The 24203-nt window shown below is 36.4% G+C and overlaps 1 protein-coding gene and 1 non-coding gene across 2 annotated transcripts; both read right to left on the minus strand.

The window, feature by feature from the left end:
- Nucleotides 1-839: 839 nt before the first annotated feature.
- On the minus strand, nucleotides 840-21991 carry LOC136037834 (general transcription factor IIF subunit 2-like). Its single transcript, XM_065720679.1, has 2 exons — nucleotides 21836-21991; nucleotides 840-2371 (listed from the first exon to the last, which is right to left on the minus strand). The coding sequence occupies exon 2, from the start codon at nucleotides 2365-2367 to the stop codon at nucleotides 1597-1599; it is 771 nt and encodes a 256-aa protein (XP_065576751.1). The 5' UTR covers nucleotides 2368-2371; nucleotides 21836-21991; the 3' UTR covers nucleotides 840-1596.
- On the minus strand, nucleotides 17619-17731 carry LOC136024583 (U5 spliceosomal RNA). The gene has a single exon (XR_010616850.1). It is a non-coding gene; the product is annotated as a U5 spliceosomal RNA (small nuclear RNA).
- Nucleotides 21992-24203: the final 2212 nt, after the last annotated feature.

A 24203-nucleotide genomic window follows, 5' to 3' on the forward strand; every position in this document is an offset into this window, starting at 1 on the left:
CCATACGTGACTCATTTTTCATTTCATCGAATATCATTTTGATCGCTATCTAGATGTCGCTGTTTAGAACCTAATATAGCATTTAGCGTGTGCCTCTTCTTATTTTTTAAGTGTTTACCATTAAAGAGAAATTGACAAGCTGCTCTACCGATCCCAGGTTTGTGACTTTAAATCTCAAGTAGTTCCCAAGTTTTGTGATATTATCTATTAAATATTAAATGTTTAAGAGTGAAATTCCGCTAGCCACAACTTAAAAATAAATATATTGTTATAAATGGTGTAGACTGGTATATTCATAATTATAAACGTAATTTACATTTTAAAACAGGTCAAAGTGCTGTTGAATATCTGTGGAAATTTGAAATCCAGCAAAAATCTTAGCAGCAAAAAGTCTCAACAGTCTTTATCCAGCAATATATAAAGCCTTTATCCAGCGAAAAGTCTTAACAGAAGTTGTCTAACGAAAAATTGGTATTTCTTTGTGAAAAAACCGCAAAACTAAGTGATAGAGGATAAAAACATTTGTTTTGTGGTAAATTAAAAACTTGTTTGGTTATTGACTTGCCAGGACCAGTCAATCAAAGGTAAAACTACATTTCTTTGGCTAGGCAGATAATCATGGGTCTAAGGCAGATGCAATAATAGCGGCCTAGTTAGCAAATTCACCCTCTAAGAGACATTCCAAATATCCAACAGTAAGGCTTTTCTTCAAAAATGTTTTCTTCAGAAGAGCCGTTTTTTTCGCACGGACAGGAGAAAATGTATTCAGCGCTTTCTTTGAATTCTTCCTGATTTGATAGCGTGGATTTCATTTTTACAAAAATGTTATATACCCTGAGTAAAACTTCACAGGTTTAATCATAAATACAAAAAGAACAAAAAGAAGAAGGCTACAATGAATTGACCAATAACCCAGAAAAAGCGTTCTAGCCATATGCTAAGAATATAAGAGAACTTGCCACTTCTGTTGTCAACGGACCTAAATTAAACAGAAGAGGAATCTTGCAGGTATGTTGACAATACTCTTTGTGAGTATTTTTTGCTCGGCCTCTCATAAGGAAACATCCTGAACAAGTAAATGCAGTAACATTCCATTCTATATTTAATTCTATTTCCATATGTCATGTTTGCTTTTGTGACAATATACCTCACCTCATCATGGTCTTGGATATGGTCCTAATATTATATTTCCATGTTGTGTAGAATCCCATAATGTTGTCATACTTCATTGTTAAAAAGTTTTTCTGCGTTTTTGACTAGATGGAATTTAATTTTGCCTCAGTGAGAACTAATTAAAAAATAAAGTTTTTTTGATGCAAGATATATACATATATATATATATATATATATATATATATATATATATATATATATATATACAAATATATATATATATATATATATATAAAATTATTTATAAAAATATAACAAACAGATATTTTTATATTAACTTTCATTGCTGGACAATACAATTGGGAATACACAGAATGCTTTGATTTTAAAAACTCGAAAACTAAGAAAGTCATTGGTCAGACTGACATCTGAAAAAATTGCATATTTCTGGGAATAATCACACAAAAGTCTTCCCACACAGTTCTACTCGTCAGATCCAGTATAATTAGAATATTCTTTTTTGAGCTGCCACATATTTTTATGCGGAGCCTTTGTATTATAGACACAATACTCATTCAAGATCTCTTTCAAATATGTTACCGGTTGATTTGTCAGTTTCACCAAGTCTCTTAGATTATAGTACTGATGAAGTCCAAAGGCCTTAAACAGTTTGTCTGTAACCACATTCTTGTCATCACGCAGTTTCTTTCCTTCAGCTTTCTTTCTCTGTTCATATTCAATAACCTCTTTATGTGCGGACACTGGCTTTGGATTAACAATCGCCCTCTCCAATGGCTGAGTCATACGCGCTGGTTTAGCAGCTTCAAGTATAGCATTTTTCTTAAGCGTCATATACTGAACAGACGTGGCAGCTTGACATTCTAAACGCTGCATTACTTTCCCAGCCATACATATTTTAACTCCGTCAGACAGAAAATCATCTTTTTTATCCCGCCGATATTCATAAAAATCACCAAGTGATTGATTCTGAATTGGAGTAATAAGCATCTTGTAGTCTTTTGGTATTAAATCACTTTCTAATCTAACTGCTTCTTCCGTGAGAGATAGAGAAACTGATGGTCTCTGACCAGGACTTTTAGCGATCTTTAAAGTCGCAACAGGCATATCTGGTTTTGACTTCTCCCATCTGCTTGAAATATACTTCGGGACTTTCACAAGCCATACACTGTTTCTAGAGTTGGATGTATCGAGTTCAAGCTCACTACTGCTAGCAGCTTTCTTAGAGTCTGACATATTCCTAGAAATAATAGGATACAATAAGCAACATAATTACACAGTCATTACTTCTGGAGAGAGAAGAGATAGCGTTGCTGCTTAAAAAACGAGATAATTGGAAGTACTACCAGGACATTGTCCAGAAAACAAAAGCCTAGGAACGATGCTCCAGAACAAAACGATTCAGCTTTCATTAAAGTGACACTGTTTTTCTGGAAAATATTGTTGAACTTATGCATCACTTAATCCAATACGAGTGAGCGACAAGAAAATGAGTACATAGTTATTGACCCTGAGACCTCAATGCTTTCAATTATGCCCATCATCCCCAGACAAAACTTTTAAAAAACAGTCAGTCATTTTCATGATCCTCTTATAAAAAATACCATTCGAACGTAATTATTTGTTTTTATCAGTAGAGCCTAATTATCTCACAAGCTATTGGTTGTTAGGGCTATACTGATTGAACAGCTTTCTAGGGCTATAATGAGAGAAATGTCGAGATGGTTAGGACACGTTCTGATGATGATAAATTATCATAGATTGTTTTGTCGGCCAGCCGTCTAAGGCCAAAAGAGAAACAGATCGTTCCCGAATGGATTGAGACGAAATTGTAAGGTCAGATTTAAGAGAATCGGTAATTCCTGGTAAGGTGTAAAGAGGAATGCTTTAAACAGATCGGGATGGAGGAGTAGCCTGTATAGCTTGGTGCTGTAGTGACTTGCTATTAGTAGTATTAGTATTGACTGTTACATGCTAATTAAGTTTTTCTACACCTTTGCTTTTGCATGTAATTTTGTTCATATATTTGATTGAAATCTGTCGAAAAGTCAACAAATCTATTGACGAAATCTATTGACAATTTGATAAAAATCGTCCTAGCGAAGAGGTCAGCACGTTAGACTTCAAATCTTTTGTTTGTGATGACGGGGGTTCGAGTCCTGGTGTTACTGGTTATTTATTTGGGAATGGGGGTCAGCAGTATGACTCTGTAAGCTTAGCCAAGAGCTCTCGACCGAGCTCTAAATAGGTACCTGGAGAAATCTGGGGGAAAACTAGGGAAGCATCAGATGATTTACCCCCCAACCACACACTGCACTCCCAGCTGAAGGCAGAGAGTCAGGATATCGGTACCTGCGCTAAAAAGACCATTAGTCAGCATGCAAAACATAAGTATGACAAATAAAAGCTTATTTTGTGCATGAGAGTCGAATCTTTTTTTCTTTAAAAAAAATTTATTCTCTGTGAACTTTTGTTTATTGAAATACTGTTTTAGGCTGAGAAAACAACATTTTACAGTTAAAATACCTTAGACATCAAATAAAGACGTTTTCCTCCTAAACCTCTCCTTGGGGCTTTTATACCTGAAAACTTCAATTTTCTAACATTCTTCTTATAGTTGTCTTAAAAATTCGAAGTTTTTTAGAGTAGTATTATTGTCAGTGTTGGCACATCAACCATGAAAATTAACCGGCTAAACTAATCAGAAGGATTTTAAAGTTCTTCCTGTCCATAAAAATTCAAACATTAAAAATATGTTGATTCCGAAAGACTACTACATATTCAAAAAAAGGTTACATCTTCTTAAGCCGTTTGGTGCCATTGGTTTTTAGCATATTTTTGCCGAGTTCTTGCATTAGTTTTTTTTATGTATTTGCTAAAACTGAAAATTACAAAACCCCATATGGAAGTAATTTTTTTTATTGAATTGCAAATTTTTACTATTTTTAACACATTTATGAAAGTGTAAGTTTCCACTTAATCAATTGCAAAATTGCACAAAGTAACAAATTACTCTGAACAACTAAAGAAAACGTCATGGAACAAGAAACAGCAGAAATCACACTGAATTGCAACCTGAAATGTTGCACAACGGAATCTACAGTTAGAAGACAACGCGAAATTACAATAGAACGAAGGAACGCGTAATTTTAGTGATTGAATTCAAGCCAGAATTACTTAATTCAATCCGAATTTCAGATTTTTAATGTTAAAATAAAGAAGTATTGTTTTAGTATTCGCACAGATACTTAAAAGGAGAAAATTAATTCGCTCCTGAATTTCTTGACCACATTGGAATGCAATGAAGTTATTTTGGTGTATGTGAAGGATAAACAGGAAAGAGGCATTGTATTAATGCCATAAAAAAAACAATCACGAGAAATGTCACATTTGCATATACGAATTGCAACCAATTCCAAGAGAAGCCCTAGCACCCAATACCATTGGGGCCCAAGCTTTCAATTTTACTGGACCCCTAACCGTACCTGACGACCAGGGTCCTAACATCCAATTTCATTCTGCCCCTAGCAATCATTTCCGACAGGGACCATAGCACGCAATTCCAAAGAGACCCCTAGCGAGCAATTCAACCCGGGCCCTTGCAAGCAATTTCAACAGGGCCCCCTAGCATCCAATTTCACCGTCAAGACGTTTCAAGACATTTTCCACATGCTTTTCAAGATGTTTCAAGATATTTCAAGACTTTTTAAGGCATTTTTCTTCGAGATATTTTCCACCATGATTTCTTAAGTTTTTACGTAATGGGGAATGTTTACTCATGTTACGGATGACGCGATCTCACATGAAATGTTAGAGCTCAGGGGCCAGCGGAGAATCCCCACTTGTAACTGAGGACTCACATGAGAGATGTTATGTAATGACAATGGGCATGTGCAATGTTACATAATACTTTAAGTGATTTCATTTTCTTTCAATGCGTTATTTTCTTTTTTCTCAAAGAACTCTTATACTCCAAAGATTTTTGTCAGCATTAGGATTCGAAAGATTTCCCCCTAAATGGAATGGAGCGCTAGAGGCTTGGATCAGAAAACCCTTTCTAATATCACTATTTGGAGAATACTTTCTATGATAACCTATTCAATGCATAAAGAATTTCCTGTCCCTCTTTCTAGAATGATTAAATGGATCGCATGTTTCCAAGCCCTTCCATATTAGAGCACGCAAGCACGCCAATGCTATTGATTTTTGATTTATTAAGCATACCTGCGTTATTAATTTCCTAACATAACCTACAGAGGTTAAGTTAGCTATTGAATCAGTGAAATGTTAAATAGCATTGGCTTTAGATATTTCATTGTGTAAACGTTTACCCATTGAAGATTCATCCTTGAACAAGAAATCTGAAGAACGAAGACTTTTTTTGTACATACAAGTTTTATTCATAACAAAAATGACTAAATCATGATATCACACACAAAGCAATTACAACTAAACAAACAGAAAAACAAAACGTGAAAAAACGTGATATAGGATAGAATATAAGCAAAAACAAGCGTTAATTAAAGAAAGGCGGAGGTAATAGCAACCAAATCCAGGTAGGTAGGGTGGAGGGCTGTTATGTAAATTTAAGCTAAATTAAGAGATGTTTTTGAGAGCTTTTAATGAAAATGCCCTCTATTTCTTTGACTGGATGTAAGATTTCAATCCCCCTCAGCCAAAAACATTCTTTCAACACCTCCCACCTTAACTTTGAGCTTTAGAAGGTGTTATTCCAAGGTAATTCACGTCAGTGTGGCAAACTATGGATGGCACAAGACATCCTATGGCACCCTCATCATTCCAAAGACATTTTTCTGATATTTTCTTGTTAAAAATTATGCCTTAAATCCATTGGATTGTGTTTCATAAGCCATCCCCAATGCAATACAACATGTCAATTTATACAACCATGCCACACTATGACTGGTCCATTGGCACCCTCATCATTTCTAAGACATTTTCCAGATATTTTCTTGTTAAAATCAGGCATTAAATCCATTGGCTCATGTTTTTGCAAGCACACCCTACATAATACACCATGTCAATTCACATCCATGTTGTCAAACTATGACTGGCCCTCTTGCATCCCTCATTATTCTTAAGACATTTGCGAGATATTTTCTTGTTAAAAATCATGCATTAAATCCACTGGCACATGATTTTGCAAGCCAACCCTCCATGATACACCGTGTCATTTCACACTACCATGCCACACTATGACTGGCCTTCTGACACCACTCACCATTCCTAAGACTTTTTTTAATTGTTTTTAATAAAGTGATATCCAATTCTGCTTCCCCCACTTCTGACCCCTGGTTACAACGGTTCCACCTCCAATTCTACTGGCTTCAACCACGGTTAAAATAAAATTAGGCTCAAACTAAAATTACTGTAACATTCTATACAAACTTATTTTTTACTAACTTTCGTAAGTGGATAGGTTGTAAAACAAAAATTACAGTACTGAGACCAGGGCCAAGAATATACTATGGGAAGGTGTTGCCAAGCTACAATAGTATCACTCTTCTCATTTCTATGTCTTGGAAATTTGCTAACTTGACAGGTCTACAATTTTGACAAAACAACACTATACCTTAATTTTCTGGTTTCAGTTTTTGCAGGTCTTTGAAACTCATTATTTGGAATCAGGCAAAGTTATGAAGCTGAAAATATTTTATTTGCATTTCATTTAAGCAGAAAACCTATCATGCAAGGTTTCACTTCTAGAACTTTTAAAGGCCAGTATCCTCTAGAGGGGGATACTGAAAGTTTTATTGTCCTAACTTAACCATTTTACAAGATGGAAAAAGTAGCTTGTCTAAAATTTTACCAAAATCAAAGAAAATTATTTTCTGCCAAGATTAAAACAGGTATAGGCTTTACTAGTTGCATTAGTTAGTTAAGTATTAGATAATCATGCTAGGTTTTAGTAGAGGACAATAGATAGGAGTGGTTGATTATTAGATATTCATGCTAGGTTGTGGGAGAGGACAAAAGATAGGGGAATGTCCTACAGATATGTAGAGTACCTCCATAGGAGGCACAGACCAAGGGGGACCTTGCCCCTGGGGGTCCATAATAGAAACTGGGATACCCTCTCCTGGGGCCATAAATACAGGTGGAGGAGGAAGAAGGCCCCTCAAATGTACACTCAAAAGGGCCCACTGGCGTGTCCACATTTCTCATGAGTTACAAGCCTTCCCACGGTAATGGGTTAAATTGCATGGTGATACAGAACACCGTCGTGGGAGGATCCTCTATAAGAGGACAACCGCAGCAGGGCGTAAGATACAGATCTATGAACAACAGCCTTTGTAAAGGGCTGCCTCGACACTTTCGGGGTACCTACAAGACAGGGAAACTTGCGGTCAACTTTTCCCACTTGAGGAGTGGCGCCCCTTGAGGAAATTATAGCCTAGTAAACAACATAGCACTCGCATGGGATTCTGGTTATTGGATATTTCTCTGGGCTTGGTTTGTTTTGAAGGGCATTTTCGGGCTCCAAAACCTCTTTCTAGCTAATTTATCTACTATGAATTGCCTCCCTGTAGTAGCATAATATTTGTAGGCATGAATATATAATGAGTCAGAGGTAATAGGCTTTTCGACTGTCTGTGCAGGATTTCGAATCTTGATGATAGAAGAGCATCGCCAAGTGCTGAAAACCATGTTGTGACCAATATAGACCCAGGATTGCACAAAGCCTCCAACTTACTGGAGGTCCCTGGGACTTCTTGCTGTCCAGTTCTAAGCCGGCTTAAGCGCTTTGGTGTAGACTTGAGAAGATGTGTTGGTCACCGTCCTGCACTGGTATCTGGGATCATTGCTTTTCCTGAGGCCAAAATAATTTCAAAGATTTAAAGAACATGAAAATTGGAACTTGGAATGTTACGACGTTAAAGAATGACTATCATATCAACATTTTGACTGACGATTTTAAACAGTTTGAATTGGATTTATTAGGAGTTTCAGAAACTCATATCCCAGGGATAGGAAGCATGAAATTAGGTGACATAGAATTTTTGTACTCGGGCAGGAAGGATGGGGTACATAGACACGAAGTAGGGCTCATGATGAATATGGAAGCTGCTAAGTCTTGTATAGGCTGGGAAGGTACTACTAATAGAATACTAATCGCTCATTTTATGACTAAAAAGTTCAGTAAATCAGTTTTAGTAGCATGTGCCCCTATTGAACCAACTGACGGAGATACTAGTGACTCAGATAAATTTTACTTACAGTTACAGGAGCAAATAAACAGGGTACCAGGTAGAAATATGGTGTTTTTGCTAGGAGATTTTAACACCCAGGTTGGTCGAAATAGGGATAGATGGTATCTTAGCCTAGGTAAATTTGGTGTAGGAAAAGAAAAAAATAATGGCTATAGACTTTTGCAATTTTGTAGGTATAAAAATATAGTTATAACCAATACGGTGTTGGGTCACAAAATGGCCCATATGTTGACATGGTACTCACGTGATGGTAAGGCAGCAAACCTTATTGATTATGTTTTTGTAAACCGAAGACTAGAAGGATCAATACAAGATACTAGGGTGTATAGGAGTGCTGTTATTGATGTTAAAAGTGAAGATCCCCGTGTAGTAGTGTCTAAGTTTGATTTAAAGCTGAAATTTCGAAAGGGTAACTACCTCCCGGAAAGTTATGATTTTGGTAGACTCCAGGATGAAAACTTGAGAAAAACCTTCCAGGAACAGTTGAATCTTAACCTTGAGAGTTTAAAATTTGACAATGTCGAAGATGGATGCAAAAATTTTGGAAAAACAATTTGTGAAGTTGCTGATGGTGTCTTACAGAAGAGTGCTAAGACTGTAACTAGAAATATTAGTGAAAACCCTTTATGTTTAATAGAGAGTAGAAGGGGTTTGTACAAGAATTATCTGAGTGATAGATCATATGGAAACAAAAGGAATATGAAGAAAGTGGAGAAAGCATTAAAATATCAACTAAGGAGATGTGAAGCAGAGGTCATGGATAAAATTGCTGAGGATCTGGAAGATGCAGCTAGACGGAATAATAGTAAAATATTATACTGGCATGTTAATAATTTTAGAGGGAGTAGTCAACCCGGGCTAATCCCAGTTAAAGATAAGAATGGGGCCACAATTAGTGATAAGGAAAAAGTTAAAGAAAGATGGGCGGAACATTTTGAGAATGTGCTAAACCAAGATACAGTTGCAGGAAAAGATATAGATGAAAATGTAAACGTTTGTGATACTTTGGATGTAAAGGAAGTTTGTTCTGCGAGGGAGAATTGGCGACAGAACTAAAAGGATTAAAAAATAATAAGGCTCCAGGTGCTGATAGTGTGATAAATGAGTTTCCTAAAAAAGGTGGCTCTGAGGTTAGAAATAAGCTACTGAAGATTATAAATATGATTTTTGAAAAAGGAGAAGTACCTAATGATTTTAGGAAAACCTTATTTAAACCACTGTATAAGAAAGGTGACAAGAGTGAGTGTCGTAATTATCGAAGCATTAGTCTGGTCTCTGTAGGTGGCTAATTACTTAGTAATATGATACTTTTTGACTGAGAGATACTGTAGACAAAGTTTTAAGGGAAGAACAGTGCAGTTTTAGAAAAGGTAGAGGATGTGTCGACCAAGTTTTCACTCTTAGGTTAATAATAGAAAACACCTTAGGTCCTCAGTTTTATCGATTATGAGCAAGCATTTGATTCTGTTGATAGAAGAGCGTTCAACAGATCTTATCCTTAGATGGTATACCAGAAAAATACATTAAAGTGAATTGTGCTAGGTATGAGAATAATACTGCTGTAGTTAAGGTGAGAAATGAGGTTAGCAACTGGTTTTGTATTAAATCAGGAGTTAAGTAGGGTTGTGTTTTATCCCCCTTTATATGGATCATTTTGGTGGACTTTGTCTTAAGGAGCACAGGAAAGGCAATTGGAGACCACGGAACCAAATGGGGAGGAAAAACGCTCCTGGACTTAGCTTAAGCTGATGATTTAAGCATATTAGATGAAAGTGTGGGCAAAATGAATGAATTTTTAGAGGTTTTGCGAGTTCAGGGTGCTAGTAGTGGCCTGAAAATTAATGTTAGGAAGACTAAGTCACTAAGGCTAGGAATAAGTGAAGATGAAAAGGTGACATTGGATAACAAAAAGATTGATCCAGGTTTGCACCTTCACTTTCCTTGGTAGTATTATTAGTAAAAATGGTGGGAGCAGTGAAGATGTTAAAAGTAGAATAGCTATAGGGTGTTTTTTCACAGTTAAAAAACAGTTTGGAAAAATAGGAAAATAAATCTGCAAACCAAGATTAGAATATTTGAAGCTACAGTGATGGTCAAATATGGATCTGAAGCATGGGCGCTCCAAAAAGCAGACGAAAATTTAATAGATGTTTTCCAGAGACATTGCCTACAGATTGTTCTAGGTACCCGGCTGACTGACCATATTTCATACAGTAAGTTGTATGAACAATATGGTTCAAACCCGCTTTCTAGGGCTATAGCGAAAGAAAGGTTGAGATGGCTAGGCCATGTTCTGCTGATGAAGGATGACAGATTGCCAAAGATTCTTCTTTTTGGCCAACTGTCTGGGGCTACACGGAAAGCAGGCCGTCCTTGTCTGGATTGGGAGGATATCATATATGAAGATTTAAAGGAAATGGGAACTTCCTGGGATGGTGTAAAGAGGGAGGCTTTGAATAGATTAGGTTGGAGGAGGAGCGTGTGTAGCTATCTTGGCCTCAGGCAGCTTGGTGCTGCAGTGAGTTATTATTAGTAGTAGTAGTAGTTTCTATGCCTTAGAAAGAGAGTTATGGGCAGTAGGATAGCTTGAAAACACCTAATAATAATATATTTTAAGCTCTGGATTCATTTGAAGGAGCTTGAATTACCTGTCTTAGATCAACAACTTATTGGAAGTCTATAATTGGGGCTATTGAAAAGGAAACATTTTAATAAAACAATTCTTACTTCACAATATTTAGAATAACTGTAGTTATATGTTCTGACAGCAGCAACAATGTACTTTACCCCCTCCCTCTTTCTCCCTAATGCTCAGGTATATACCCAAAATTATTTATTTCCTATGAGCTTTTCTGGTTCTTGTTTTTGTCACAGTTGGTTTAGTTAACAGGTACATAGGTTTAAACAAGAGTGGAGCTAACAGCTTAAAGTAAATATGGCAGTTTTTAATAGATTTGTATTTTTTTCAATTGGATCATAATGAATCAATGCCTATAAATTCAACACAAGAGCTAAGAGCTCATATGGCACTTGTGACGAGGCATGAAGAGCTAATAGCCAAAAGATCATACGGTATGAGCTCTAACAAAATTCTATGAATCAATAAATTGATTTAAAAGGAAAATAAGAGGCTTAATGCCGGTCATGATTTAAAATAAGAGCTCTGAGTCACGATGTCCTTCTAAATATCAAAATTTGTTTAGATCCGATCACCCACTCGCATGTTATATATACCTAATTTTTCCTCTCCCTTTAGCCCCCCAGATGGTCGAATCTGGGAAAACGACATTATCAAGTCAATTTGTGCAGCTCCCTGACACGCCTACCAATTTTCATCGTCCTAGCACGTCCAGATGCACCAAACTCCCCAAACCACTGAACACCTCCCCCCAACTCCCCCAAAGAGAGCGAATCCAGTACGGTTCCGTCAATCACATATCAAGGACATTTGCATATTCTATCCACCAAGCTTCATCCCGATTCCTCCACTCAAAGTGTTTTCCAAGATTTCCCCCTCCAACTCCCCCCAATGTCAAAAGATCTGGTCGAGATTTGAAATAAAAGCTCTGAGACATGAATTCCTTCTAAATATCAAATTTAATTAAGATCCGATCACCTATTCATAAGACAAAAATACCCCAATTTTCACGTTTTCCAAGAATTCCGGTTTCCCCCTCCAATTCCCCCAACGTCACAGGATCTGGTCGGAAATTTAAAATTAGAGCTTTAAAGCACAAGATCCTTCTAAATATCAAATTTCATTAAGATCTGGTCACTCTTTTGTAAGTTACAAATACCTCAATTTTCAAAATTACCCCTCCCCCCAACTCCACCAAAGGGAGCAGATCCGGTCCGGTTATGTCAGTCACGTATCTTAGACAGTTTTTATTCTTCCCATCCAGTTTCACCCTGATCTCACCGCATTAAGTATTTTCAAAGATTTCCAGTACCCCCAACTGCCCCCCCCCCAATTATGCTTGATCCGGTTGAGATTTAAAATAAGAGATCATATTTACGAGGTCCTTCTAAATATGAAATTTCATTAAGATCCGATCACTCCTTCGTAAGTTGAAAATACATCATTTTTTCAAATTTTCGGAATTAACCCCCCCCCCAATTGAGAGGATCCGTTCCTATTATGTAAATCACGTATCTAAGACTTCTGCTTATTTTTCCCAAGAAGTTTCATTCCAATCAATCTAATCTAGGCGTTTTCCATCATTTTAGGTTTCCCCCTCCCAACTCCCCCCACCTCCAATGTCACCAAATCCGGTCAGGATTTAAAATAAGACCTCTGAGACACGATATCCTTCTAAATATCAAATTTCATTGAGATCCGATCACCCATTCGTAAGTTAAAAATACCCGATCTTTTTAGTTTTTCACAATTAACCCCCCCCCCCCAACTACCCCAAATAGAGCAGATCCGGTCCAGTTATGTCAGTCACGTATCTTAGACAGGTTTTTATTCTTCCCATCCAGTTTCATCCTGATCTCACCACTTTAAGTATTTTCTAAGATTTCAGGTTCCCCCCCCATTATGCTGGATCCGGTTGATATTTGAAATAAGAGATCTTAGTTACGAGGTCCTTCTCAATATGAAGTTTCATGAAGATCCAATCACTTCTTTGCAAGTTAAAAATACGTCATTTTTCTAATTTTTTTAGATTTAACCCCCCCCCCCCCAATAGAGCGGATCCGTTCCAATTATGTAAATCACGTATCTAAAACTTCTGCTTATTTTTCCCACAAAGTTTCATCCTGATCCCTCCAATCTAAGCGTTTTCCATCATTTTAGGTTCCCCCACCCCAAACTCCCCCCAATGTCACCAGATCCAGTCAGAACTTAACATAAGAGCTTTGAGACACGATATCCCTGTAAATATTAGATTTCACTGAGATCCGATCACCCGTTTGTAAGTTAATAATACCTCATTTTTTCTAATTTTTCAGAATTAACCACCCCCCCCCCAACTACCCCAAAGAGAGCGGATCCGTTCCGGTTATGTCAATCATGTATCTAGGACTTGTGCTTATTTTTCCCACCAAGTTTCATCCCGATCCCTCCACTCTAAGTGTTCTCCAAGTTTTAGGTTTCCCCCTCTCAACTCCCCCCCCCCCAATGTCACCAGATCCGGTCGGGATTTAAAATAAGAGCTCTGAGACACGATATCCTTCTAAATATTAATTTTCTTTGAGATCTAATCAGCCATTTGTAAGTTAAAAATACCTCATTTTTTTAATTTTACAGAATTAACCCCCCCCCCCAACTACCCCAAAGAGAGCGGATCCGTTCCGGTTATGTCAATCATGTATATAGGACTTATGCTTATTTTTCCCACCAAGTTTCATCCCGATCCCTCCACTCTAAGTGTTTTCCAAGATTTTAGGTTTCCCCCTCCCAACCCCAACCCCCAATATCACCAGATCCGGTCGGGATTTAAAATAACAGCTCTGAAACACGATATCCTTCCAAACATCAAATTTCACTAAGATCTGATCAACCGTTCGTAAGTTAAAAATACTTCAATTTTTCTATTTTTTTCTGAATTAACAGGCACCCCACTCCCAACAAGATGGTCAAATCGGGAAAACAACTATTTCTAATTTAATCTGGTCCGGTCCCTGATACACCCGCAATATTTCATCGTCCTATCTTACCTGGAAGTGCCTAAAGTAGCAAAACCGGGACCAACAGACCAACAGAATTTGCGATTGCTATATGTCACTTGGTTAATACCAAGTGCCATAAAAATGAAATTATAATCAAATAGTATGATTTAACCAATAGTTTAGCTCTATTCTATAGCCATAAGATAAAGAAAAGAGTTATCATCTTAAAGGACGCACTTAGTTTCCAATTAAAACGACTATTATGTTTGGAAAGAGCATAAAAAGGTATCAAGTGGTAGGTTCACCCAATTCATAGTTCAGTTATGAAATTATCTATAAATCTACCATGAGATCCCCTTCTTCTCTACATAGGTACTATGCTTTGATATATTTTTGAAATGGTTATGTAAAATATACATTTTTAATTTTAGAATGATTTTTTCATTCTAACTCCCTTATATTTTTGGATAAAAATTAAGCAGGATGTCACATGAAAACGGAATTGAAACTCACACTCCAGCTTTCAAAATAACCTTCTTTCAAACAGTTCGTGGTAACGAACTGTAGTAAGGAGCGACCCGGCTCAATAGTAACCAAAACTCTAAAAAATTGAATTTTGATATCAATAGCTACATCAAAAGAATAGCATTTTAATGCTGATTTTAAATAAATAAGTTTCATCAAGTTTAGTCTTACCCATCAAAAGTTACGAGCCTGAGAAAATTTGCCATATTTAGGAAAATAGGGGGAAACACCCCCTAAAAGTCGTAGGATCTTAACGAAAATGACACCATCAGATTCAGCGTATCAGAGAACCCTACTGTAGAAGTTTCAAGCTCTTATCTACAAAATGTGGAATTTTGTATTTTTTGCCAGAAGACAAATCACGGGTGTGTGTTTATTTGTTTGTTTTTTTTGTTTTTTTTTTCTTTTCCCCAGGGGTCATCGTATCCACCAAGTGGTCCTAGAATGTTGCAAGAGGGCTCATTATAATGGAAATGAAAAGTTCTAGTGCCCTTTTTAAGTGACCAAAAAAATTGGAGGGCATCTAGGCCCCCTCCCACGCTCATTTTTTCCCAAAGTCAACGGATCAAAATTTTGAGATAGCCATTTTGTTCAATATAGTCGAAAACCATAAAAACTATGTCTTTGGGGATGACTTACTCCCCCACAATCCCTGGGGGAGGGGCTGCAAGTTTCAAACTTTGACCAGTGTTTACATATAGTAATGGTTATTGGGAAGTGTTTCAGGGGGATTTTATTTTCCTTGGGGGTGGGGCTGAGGAGAGGGGGCTATGTTGGAGGATCTTTCCTTGGAGGAATCTGTCATGGGGGAAGAAAAATTCAATGAAAAGGGCGCAGGATTCTCAAGCATTACTATAAGAAAACAATGAAAAATAAACATGAAAACGTTTTTTCAAATGAAAGGAAGAAGTAGCATTGAAACTTAAAACGAACAGAGATTATTACGCATATGAGGGGTTGTAAAAATACTTTAGCATAAAGAGCGAGGTATTTAGGAGGAGATAAATACCTTCTCTTTATGCTAAAGTATTTTTAGTAATTTAAACTATTTATTCTACGGCCTTTCTGATTCAGGGGTCATTCTTAAAGAATTGGGACAAAACTTACGATTTAGTGTAAAGAGCGAGATATTAACGAGGGTACAAACCCCCTCGTATACATATTAAAAATATAAGGTTATGAAAGTTTGTTACGTAAGTTAATTGTTAAGTTACGTATATTTTTTACTAATAAAAACGTTCTTTAAATATTAAAAGTTCTAGTTGCCTTTTTAAGTAACCGAAAAATTGGAGGGCAACTAGGCCTCCTTCTCGACCCCTTATTTCTAAAAATCGTCTGATCAAAACTAAGAGAAAGCCATTTAGCAAAGAAAAAAGAATTATTATACAAATTTCATTTTAATAATTTATGTGCGGAGAGCCAAAACCAAACATGCATTAATTCAAAAAAGTTCAGAAATTAAATAAAAAAAAAATAATTTTTTTAGCTGAAAGTAAGGAGCGACATTAAAACTTAAAACGAACAGAAATTACTCCGTATATGAAATGAGTTGTCCCCTCCGCAATCCCTCGCTCTTTACGCTAAAGTTTGACTCTTTGTCACAATTCTACTTTTTAAAAAAAATTTAAAGCTTTAGCGTAAAGAGCGAGGGATTGCGGAGGGGACAACTCATTTCATATACGGAGTAATTTCTGTTCGTTTTAAGTTTTAATGTCGCTCCTTACTTTCAGCTAAAAAAATTATTTTTTTTTATTTAATGCATCAATGGTCAGAATTAAAGTAAGCATAAACCTGTTCAAATAAAATTCCTCATCACAACTCACAAGAGAATTTTGATGAAATTGTCTAATTTTAAGAGCAGTATGATTTTACTAACGTACAAATAAAGGTATATATTTCAATGATCTCTGACTCGTTTTTGATGGTGAAAAATTGAGGCAAAAAGTTTGGAAAGTAGTGAAAAATTATGACAAGTAGACTGAAAGGAGTTGCTGGGGTGGATAGTCGCCAGCTATAAATCACTACGGGTGGCAACCCTACGTGGAAGGTGATTACCAGAGAAAAGATTTTTTAGGGAATTACAAAGATTTTGGGGGAAATTCCAAAAATTTGGTGATAGTGGACACACTAGAATTTGTTTTTTCAAAATTTCCCAACAAATTTCACTAGGCCATGAAAACTGCCAAGTAGCATTTCTACCATGATACCCCACTTTTTGCATGCCTTGGCTGTAGGGGGTCATGTTATCTTCAAAGACATAGTTACTGGGCCATTCAATTATGCTGAACAAAATAGCTGTGTTAAAATTTTGATCAGGTGATTTTAGGAAAAAAATATACTTGAGAGAGGGCTTAGTATACCATTCTTTTTTGTCACTTAAAAGAGTACTATAACTTTTAACTTCCATTCAAATGAATCCTCTCTCAATATTCTAGGACCCCTGGGTTGATATGATCACCCTTGGAGAAAAAAAAAAACAAATAAACATGCATCCATGATCTTTTTTCTATGAAAAAAAAAATACAAATTCCACATTTTTGGAGATAAGTGCTTGATACCTATACATTAGGGTTCTCTGATATCTGATAGTGCAATTTTCATTTGGATTCTTTGGATTTTTAGGGGTGTATCCCTCCTTTTTCCAAATAAGATACACTTTCTCAGGTGTGTAGCCTTTGATGTGTAATACTCAACTTAATGACACTTATATATTTGGAATCAGCATAATAATTCAACTCCTCTTTTGATATATCTACTGGTGTCAAAATCCTATTTTTTAGAGTTTTGGCTACTATTGAGCTACATTGCTCCTTACCTACAGTTTGCTACCACAAACTGTTTAAAAGATAACAACAAATATTTAGCCAGCAACTTGCCAACTGAAAAGCTATAGGCAACTAGGTGAAACACAACACTTATCATGTCTACTCCACTATAAGCATATCTTATTAGAAACCCCTGAAGTTGTGCCTTCTTGCTATCTACCTATAATTTAGCATTTTTGAAAAGACTGATTTTTATTTACATATGGCTTCAATTATCCCACCTTTTCCAGGGTTACTTGTCTGACCACTAATCAAAACCATTTCCGAAGGTGATATTTAAATGTACTTCAAGAGTAGGGACTAGTCTGCATTCAAAAATTTGTTAAGATTCATCAAGTGCCCCTTCCCATGGAAATCTTTAGTAAAAGGCAAAAGATTAAGTCCATATGTGGAGAGGCCAGAGCAATGTTGCAAGAAGGTGAAACAAAAAATACCCAAACCCTTTACCAAACATCCCAAAAATATGCCAGAGCAATTGAAAACCAGGTCGTCATTATGGTCAGTTCCCAAAGTGATGAAATTGCCCAAATTTGTGTGCTATACAACAATTTTTGGGCCTCCAGGAAGAGAAAATTACTGTAATTTCTTTACACACAAGCCACTGCACCTGCATGTTCTGTTTATTTCTGTTTAAGCGTACAAGTCAAGTTAATTTTTTGATGTCTGGTTATCTCAAACTTAGCATCAATATTTTAAAATAAACACAATAAAAAGACAATCCTGGTAAATCAAACTTAGTGCTAATCTTTTAAAAACAAATACAGGAAATAGGGGGTCTATGCTTCTTGTTAATTCCTCTGCCTTTTTAGAAATCCTCATTATTTTGTCTAAGACAAATGATTAGAGGGCAATTAGCCCCCCTCCTAGTAATTTCTGTTTGTTTTAAGATTTAATTTTGCTCCCCACTATCTGACTGTATTCCAAACAGGATTTTAATCATCAATTGAAATAATCAAAGCCACATCAGTTTGTTGAACAACTTATCAAATTAGGCCAGTGTAAAAAAATTTCAATGGCAAAACCACGTTTCTGTTAAGTGGTAAACTGTGAAAAATAATAAGGAAAACTAATCACCTATAGGAAAAAACCTGCCCACTATAACTTGAACAAAAACTTTTTCATGAGCTGACCAATAGTCTGCATTGGGCAGGTACTGATTTACTTATTCATTGCCTTGGGCCATGAGTGCAATGCATAGTTGGGGGCAAATCCTCTAACATTCTCTGTGTTTCATTTTATGACTATCATTTTATTGACTTGCATAAAATTGAATATATTGATATTATTGACTATACACTGAAATGCTCTCAACAATTCCTTACTATTTCATATAATGATTTGCTGTCCAGACAATTTTTATGGGGGACAAATTTCCAAGAAGCCTAGGTGCAAATAAAGAAACATGTTAAGAAAACAATTCTTACTCCATAATATGCAAAATAATTATGGCTAACACATTTTACATGCGGAAAGTCTTTATCTTCATTTCTTTCATTGTTTTTGCACTTTTACTATAAAATAAAAAAGCAGGGTTTCAACAAGCATTTTCTAAGTATTCAAATTGATGGTGAAGAAATGTCACCTCAAACAAATTTTGTAGATGCCATAAAAACATCCAAAATCTTTGTCCAAACAACATGCAAAAACAAATGCCATCTGAAACTAATTTTGTAGATGGCATAAAACCAAAATTTATCTTCAGTTGACAATGGAGCATTTTAACAGATCTTTTGAAATTAAAAGGAAAAATTCATAAATGTATTAGAAAAACTAGCAAAACACAGAAAGAAGAGAAGATAAAAGGTTCTCCCCATGCAAAATGTATTAACTATAATTATTCTGCACATTAAGAAATATGAATTGTTTTCTTAACATGTTCCCTTATGTGCAGCTAGGCTCCTTGGCTTCTCATTGAAAGGGTTAGCATTGGTATTATTTTGAGATGGCTTTGTTACCATAAGGAAAAGTATTTGGCTATCTTATAATGTTAATGGAATGAAGAAGTCCCAGCAAAAGAATACATTTCTACTGAAAAAGACATCAATACATTCAAATGGTAAATTTCTAGTTTAGTTACTTTTTGCTATGTTGGAAAAAGGTTAGGAAAAATGAAACTTTCAGGGATGTGTCTACAGACTAAATTATTACCTTAATTTGCACTTTGGAGCAAATTAGTTGCAAAAACTGTGATGCTCCATAATTGATGATGGCAGATCTGGTTGCTGTGTTAAGATGAAGCAACAAACCACCAGGACTAAAGAGTGCTGGAGAGATCAAACTTAGGCCCACTTAGTAATGGTGGTCAGATGGTAGGAAGGGTTAGAGAACCTTTGTCCAGCAATTTAGAGTTGGCACCAATGCACAACAGCAACTTTGTATTGATTGTGCAAGATGGTTGGGTATGATAAGCCATATCATCCTCCAAGCTGACTTTCTATTGTTTTCCAAGAATGTTATCATAGTGATGGCTGTGAGGGGGTTTTCCCACTGGAATTTTCATGGTTTGGCCTCCTATTCCTTGTCAAGCCTCTTTTTGAATTCCTCAGGTGATGGTGTAGAGACTGTCTCTTGGCTTAGTTGGTTCTAATTGTTCACCACTTACTGGCTGAAAAAATCTAGTCAGACCTTGGTGTTAATGGTGGATTTGAACAACTTCTTGGAAAGTCCTTGTGTTTATCTTTAGTGAGGAGAGAAGGTGAACAGCTTCTGGTCTGCTTTCTGGAGGTACCTATAGGTGAGCATTATGTCATTATGCCTACACTGGAAAATGAGTGTTGGAAGGTTAGCATATTGTAATCTACTACTTTAAGGCTGACTGCATAAACTGTTGATGCATTTAGTGGCTCTCCTTTGGACACCTTCAACAAGCTGGATATTGCTCTCTGTAGAAAAGACCAGCAAGACATATTCCAAAATCCACAGTTTGCCTGACCAGAGCTTTGTATAGTTTCAGAAAAACTGTGGAGAATAAACTACTGATGTTTTTTTTAAGGAGTCCCAAATTTGTGTTTGCTTTTGAAACTGCTTGGCTGGTGTGCTCATGGAATTTTAAAATATCATCCAAGACGACTCCCATGTCTCTACCACAACTAGAAGTAGGATGCAAGACTGTCAATGACATTTTGCTATTGTACTGGGTGTACTGGTGCTGCAGATTGCCACTGCCAAAATGAAGAGTGACACACTTTGTGATGTTGAAGGACAGAAGCCACTTATCTGCCCATACTTTAATTTGGTTGAGAATGGCTTTTAAGCTAGTGTCATGTGCAGTACCAAATAGCTTGGAGTTGTTGGTGTAAAGAGTCAGGTGGTTTGTGTTTCAGCTACTAGGTCACTGATGTAGATGAGGAATATGGTCAGTCCAAGGACAGCACTCAGAACTTGGCAAGGTGTTGAATAGACATTCTCTCTCTTTACAGTAAAGAGCCAAACCTTTTGCACTTGGCCTCTAAGGATGTCCATTAGCCAGTTGACTAGCTCTTTGTAAAGAGACTAGATTATGTCTGGGGAAGGTATACTTAAGTACCTACCTCTACTCTATCCCTCTCTAGAGGGCAATGACCTTATTAGAAATTTGAAAATCTTTATTTCATGAAAGCAAAGCCAAGCAAAACAGATCTTCTGCTTAAATGAAGTGTAAAAAAACTGTTTTCAGCTACATAGCTTCATGTAGGCAAATTTCAAATACTTAGAAATCAGAAAATGGCTATTATGAAGGCTTGGCAATACCTTCCCAGAGTATTTTTTGGCCCTGAATTTACTAAAAGTTTCGTTTCTCAAGCCTAAGCCTTTCCTAAGACAGCCAAAAGTAGCAAAACTAGAATTTTACAATTTGACAATCACAGTAAGTTACTGTTATTTAGAAGCATAAATTCCATATATAAATTGAAGTTCTCCTGGCTAAAGGTGCAAACAACCTCCCCTATAATGTAGGATGTAGAGGCTCTAGGCTACCAACATGGGTGTATGTAACTTCTTGTCTATGGGGGGCAGCCAAACCTGTGATGAATGATGGAAGGAGATAAATTTTTCCAAAACATTATAGCCTAAATAATTAGGCCACTTTTTGTTTGACTTTTAATCTACCATTACAGCTGTTTATTTCCAGTTTTACAACCATCTAGCCTACTTTTTATCAACTGCTTTTTTAGACATCAATGTTTTTGACCATTCTAGGAGGGCCAGCAGCCCTCCCTCCTCTGTATGCCCATTTCTACCAATAAAACCAAGATGTATAGGCTAATAACAAGTGATTTGTTTATTTGCTGAAGCAGCAAATTTGCTTACTTCCTGGACAGTATTTGTACTTCTTTGCTGCTCAATTGACTGAGTAATATATAGCAAGAGATAAGTTGTTTTAGGCTAGTGAAAATGAACTGCACTTACTGTTCTTCCATTTAAATACATACCTGCTCTCATCTAACACCTAGGCCCTCATTCAGCCTAGTGAAGTAATCTAGCAGCACTGTTTAATAAGTTAGACACACTAAGTGCCAGTATTTTACTTACTTCTACTTTATCTTCAAGCTTCAATTCCAAAAGCCACGCTTCTTGCCAATTTCAAATTCTTATTTTATAGATTTTGAAATTGCCAAACACAAAATAAGGGGTTTATTCCAGGGACTTACTGTAGTAGCCGAATGGTTACTATTTCCGTTCCTAGCGGGAAAATGGTTACTCATTTTATTCCCGTATAATTTAAAAAAAAGAACGTTTTCAGGTGAAAAAATGCCTATAGCTTGAAGTGCTTGTGAAGTGCTTGTTGAAGTGAATAACTATATTTGATAATTATATTGCTTTGGCAGTAGAGTATCTAAAGCTTTATCTTTTATTCAATTATTGTCATTTCTTTATTTAAGAGGTTTAGCACCTTTCAGATATTGTGAAGTTACTAGACTTATGTCTAAGCTAGATCCACCAGATCCCTATCTAGAGGGGAGCCATGCTAAGCCTAAGAGCAATATTGCCATATCTCCTCCTCAAATCACTAAGCCTGCAAATAATGATAACGATAAAACTGAAAAGGCCAGGACAAGACAGCCATCAAGACCATCTACATCTAGTGATGGCACAATGATTTCTGTGGGTTCACCTCAGTGGTGTGAACCAAACTGTCAAGTACCAGATGATGAGAACCATCTGGCATGGGATGACTTCCAAGTAGTTCAAAAACCCAAGAAAAAGAATAATAAAAAGAGAAAGGTTGACGGCCCCCATCTTTTGATACCAACAGATGAGTCAACAGCCCCAACCCCTAGTTATGAATTATCCTTTCCAATGTTTGCTGTTGTAATCTCACCCGTCCAGAAAAATACCAGTCTCAAACCCCTGAAATTTGAACCAAAAAAACATATTGACTTTTTGAGGATGAACATTTTCAAGAAGTTAAGAAAGGAATTTGATATATTCATTAACAGAAATGGAGAAGCTGAAGTATTTGCCAATGATGCAGCCTGTCTGACCTCTCTGCTGGACTTGACACATATTGGTAATATGGAAGTAACTTGTAAGCCAAAAGAACAACTGATTCAAAAAGAAACTAGACTGGTCATTTATAATATACCCAGTTTATATACAGACAATGACATCCAAGAGGGTCTTACTGATAGTTCCCTTTTATCTTACCCTCTGAAGTCAATAACAAGACTAAAAAAAAGAAATGAAAACAATGAGTTAGTAGCAAGTAACTCTGTTCTTTGTGCATTTGAAGGAGAATATTCACCAGAAAAGTTATTCTTGTTTGGTGGAAGAGTTGCCTTTAGATTCTATGATGAAAAACCTATACAATGCAAACACTGCTTGAAACTAGGGCACACACAAAAATTCTGTCCATTTGCCACTGCTGTTGTTTGTAAAAACTGTACATCAAGGGGTCACTCTGAAAGCAACTGCCATTACCCAACAAAATGTATTAACTGTGGAGGTTCACATCTTTCTGATGACAGAAATGTTTGTGCTAAATACAAACAAAGAAGTCAGATTGTAAAAATAGCACAGGAGAAAAGAATACCAGTACCCATAATTGCTAATGCTATGAGGAAAGAACCTAGTCAGCCTCATATAAACTTTGTCAATACACCTTCCAGGAGACCAACTCCAGTCCAAGAGCTGAGAAGACAACCACAGCAGGCGTGGAAAAAAATTCCTGCAACCAACTTCTATAAGACCTACTCCCTATCAACTAGTGAGCAACCCATAAGTATAACTAGCCCTTCTTTCCCCAGACTTGACCACAAAGTAGGAAGAATTCCTGCAGGTGTATCCCCCTCTCAACCCAAAAGACCTACATTCTTATCTATTAGGGGTAATGGACCTCAAAGAAGCAACATCAAGCCTCCAACACCCACAATCTTAGTTGGTAATCAACTAAGAAACTTGACAAAATTTATTATTACCCAGGAGCTTATTCGATCATCAAATTATGACACACAAATGAAAAATGAACTATGTGAGAAAACACTAGAAAAGCACTTTCCCGAGTCATTGCTGAAAGAAGTTACAGATGAATTTAAGGAACTAATTGCTATTGTTGCAGCCATAAATATTCAAGTTCCCCAATGATTAGAAAACAACCCCCCCAACTAATTAACAATGTTAGTGATATAGATAAACTGATAGTGTTACAGTGGAACGCTTTTTCACTTAATAATACAAAAATGATGGAACTTTGCTCGTATATTAATAAAGAAAAAGTGGATGTAATTTGTCTCCAAGAAACACATTTAAATAATCTAAAAAAGTGTCCATACCAGGATACAAATGCTATCGAAAAGATAGAGATTCTAGCAGAAAAGGAGGTGGAGTGCTCATTTTTATAGCTGATAAAATAGTTCACTATCCATTACCACTAAAGCAACATGACCATGAAATAGATGTG

This window comes from Artemia franciscana, chromosome 2, assembly GCF_032884065.1.
Source record: "Artemia franciscana chromosome 2, ASM3288406v1, whole genome shotgun sequence".
NCBI lineage: Eukaryota > Metazoa > Arthropoda > Branchiopoda > Anostraca > Artemiidae > Artemia > Artemia franciscana.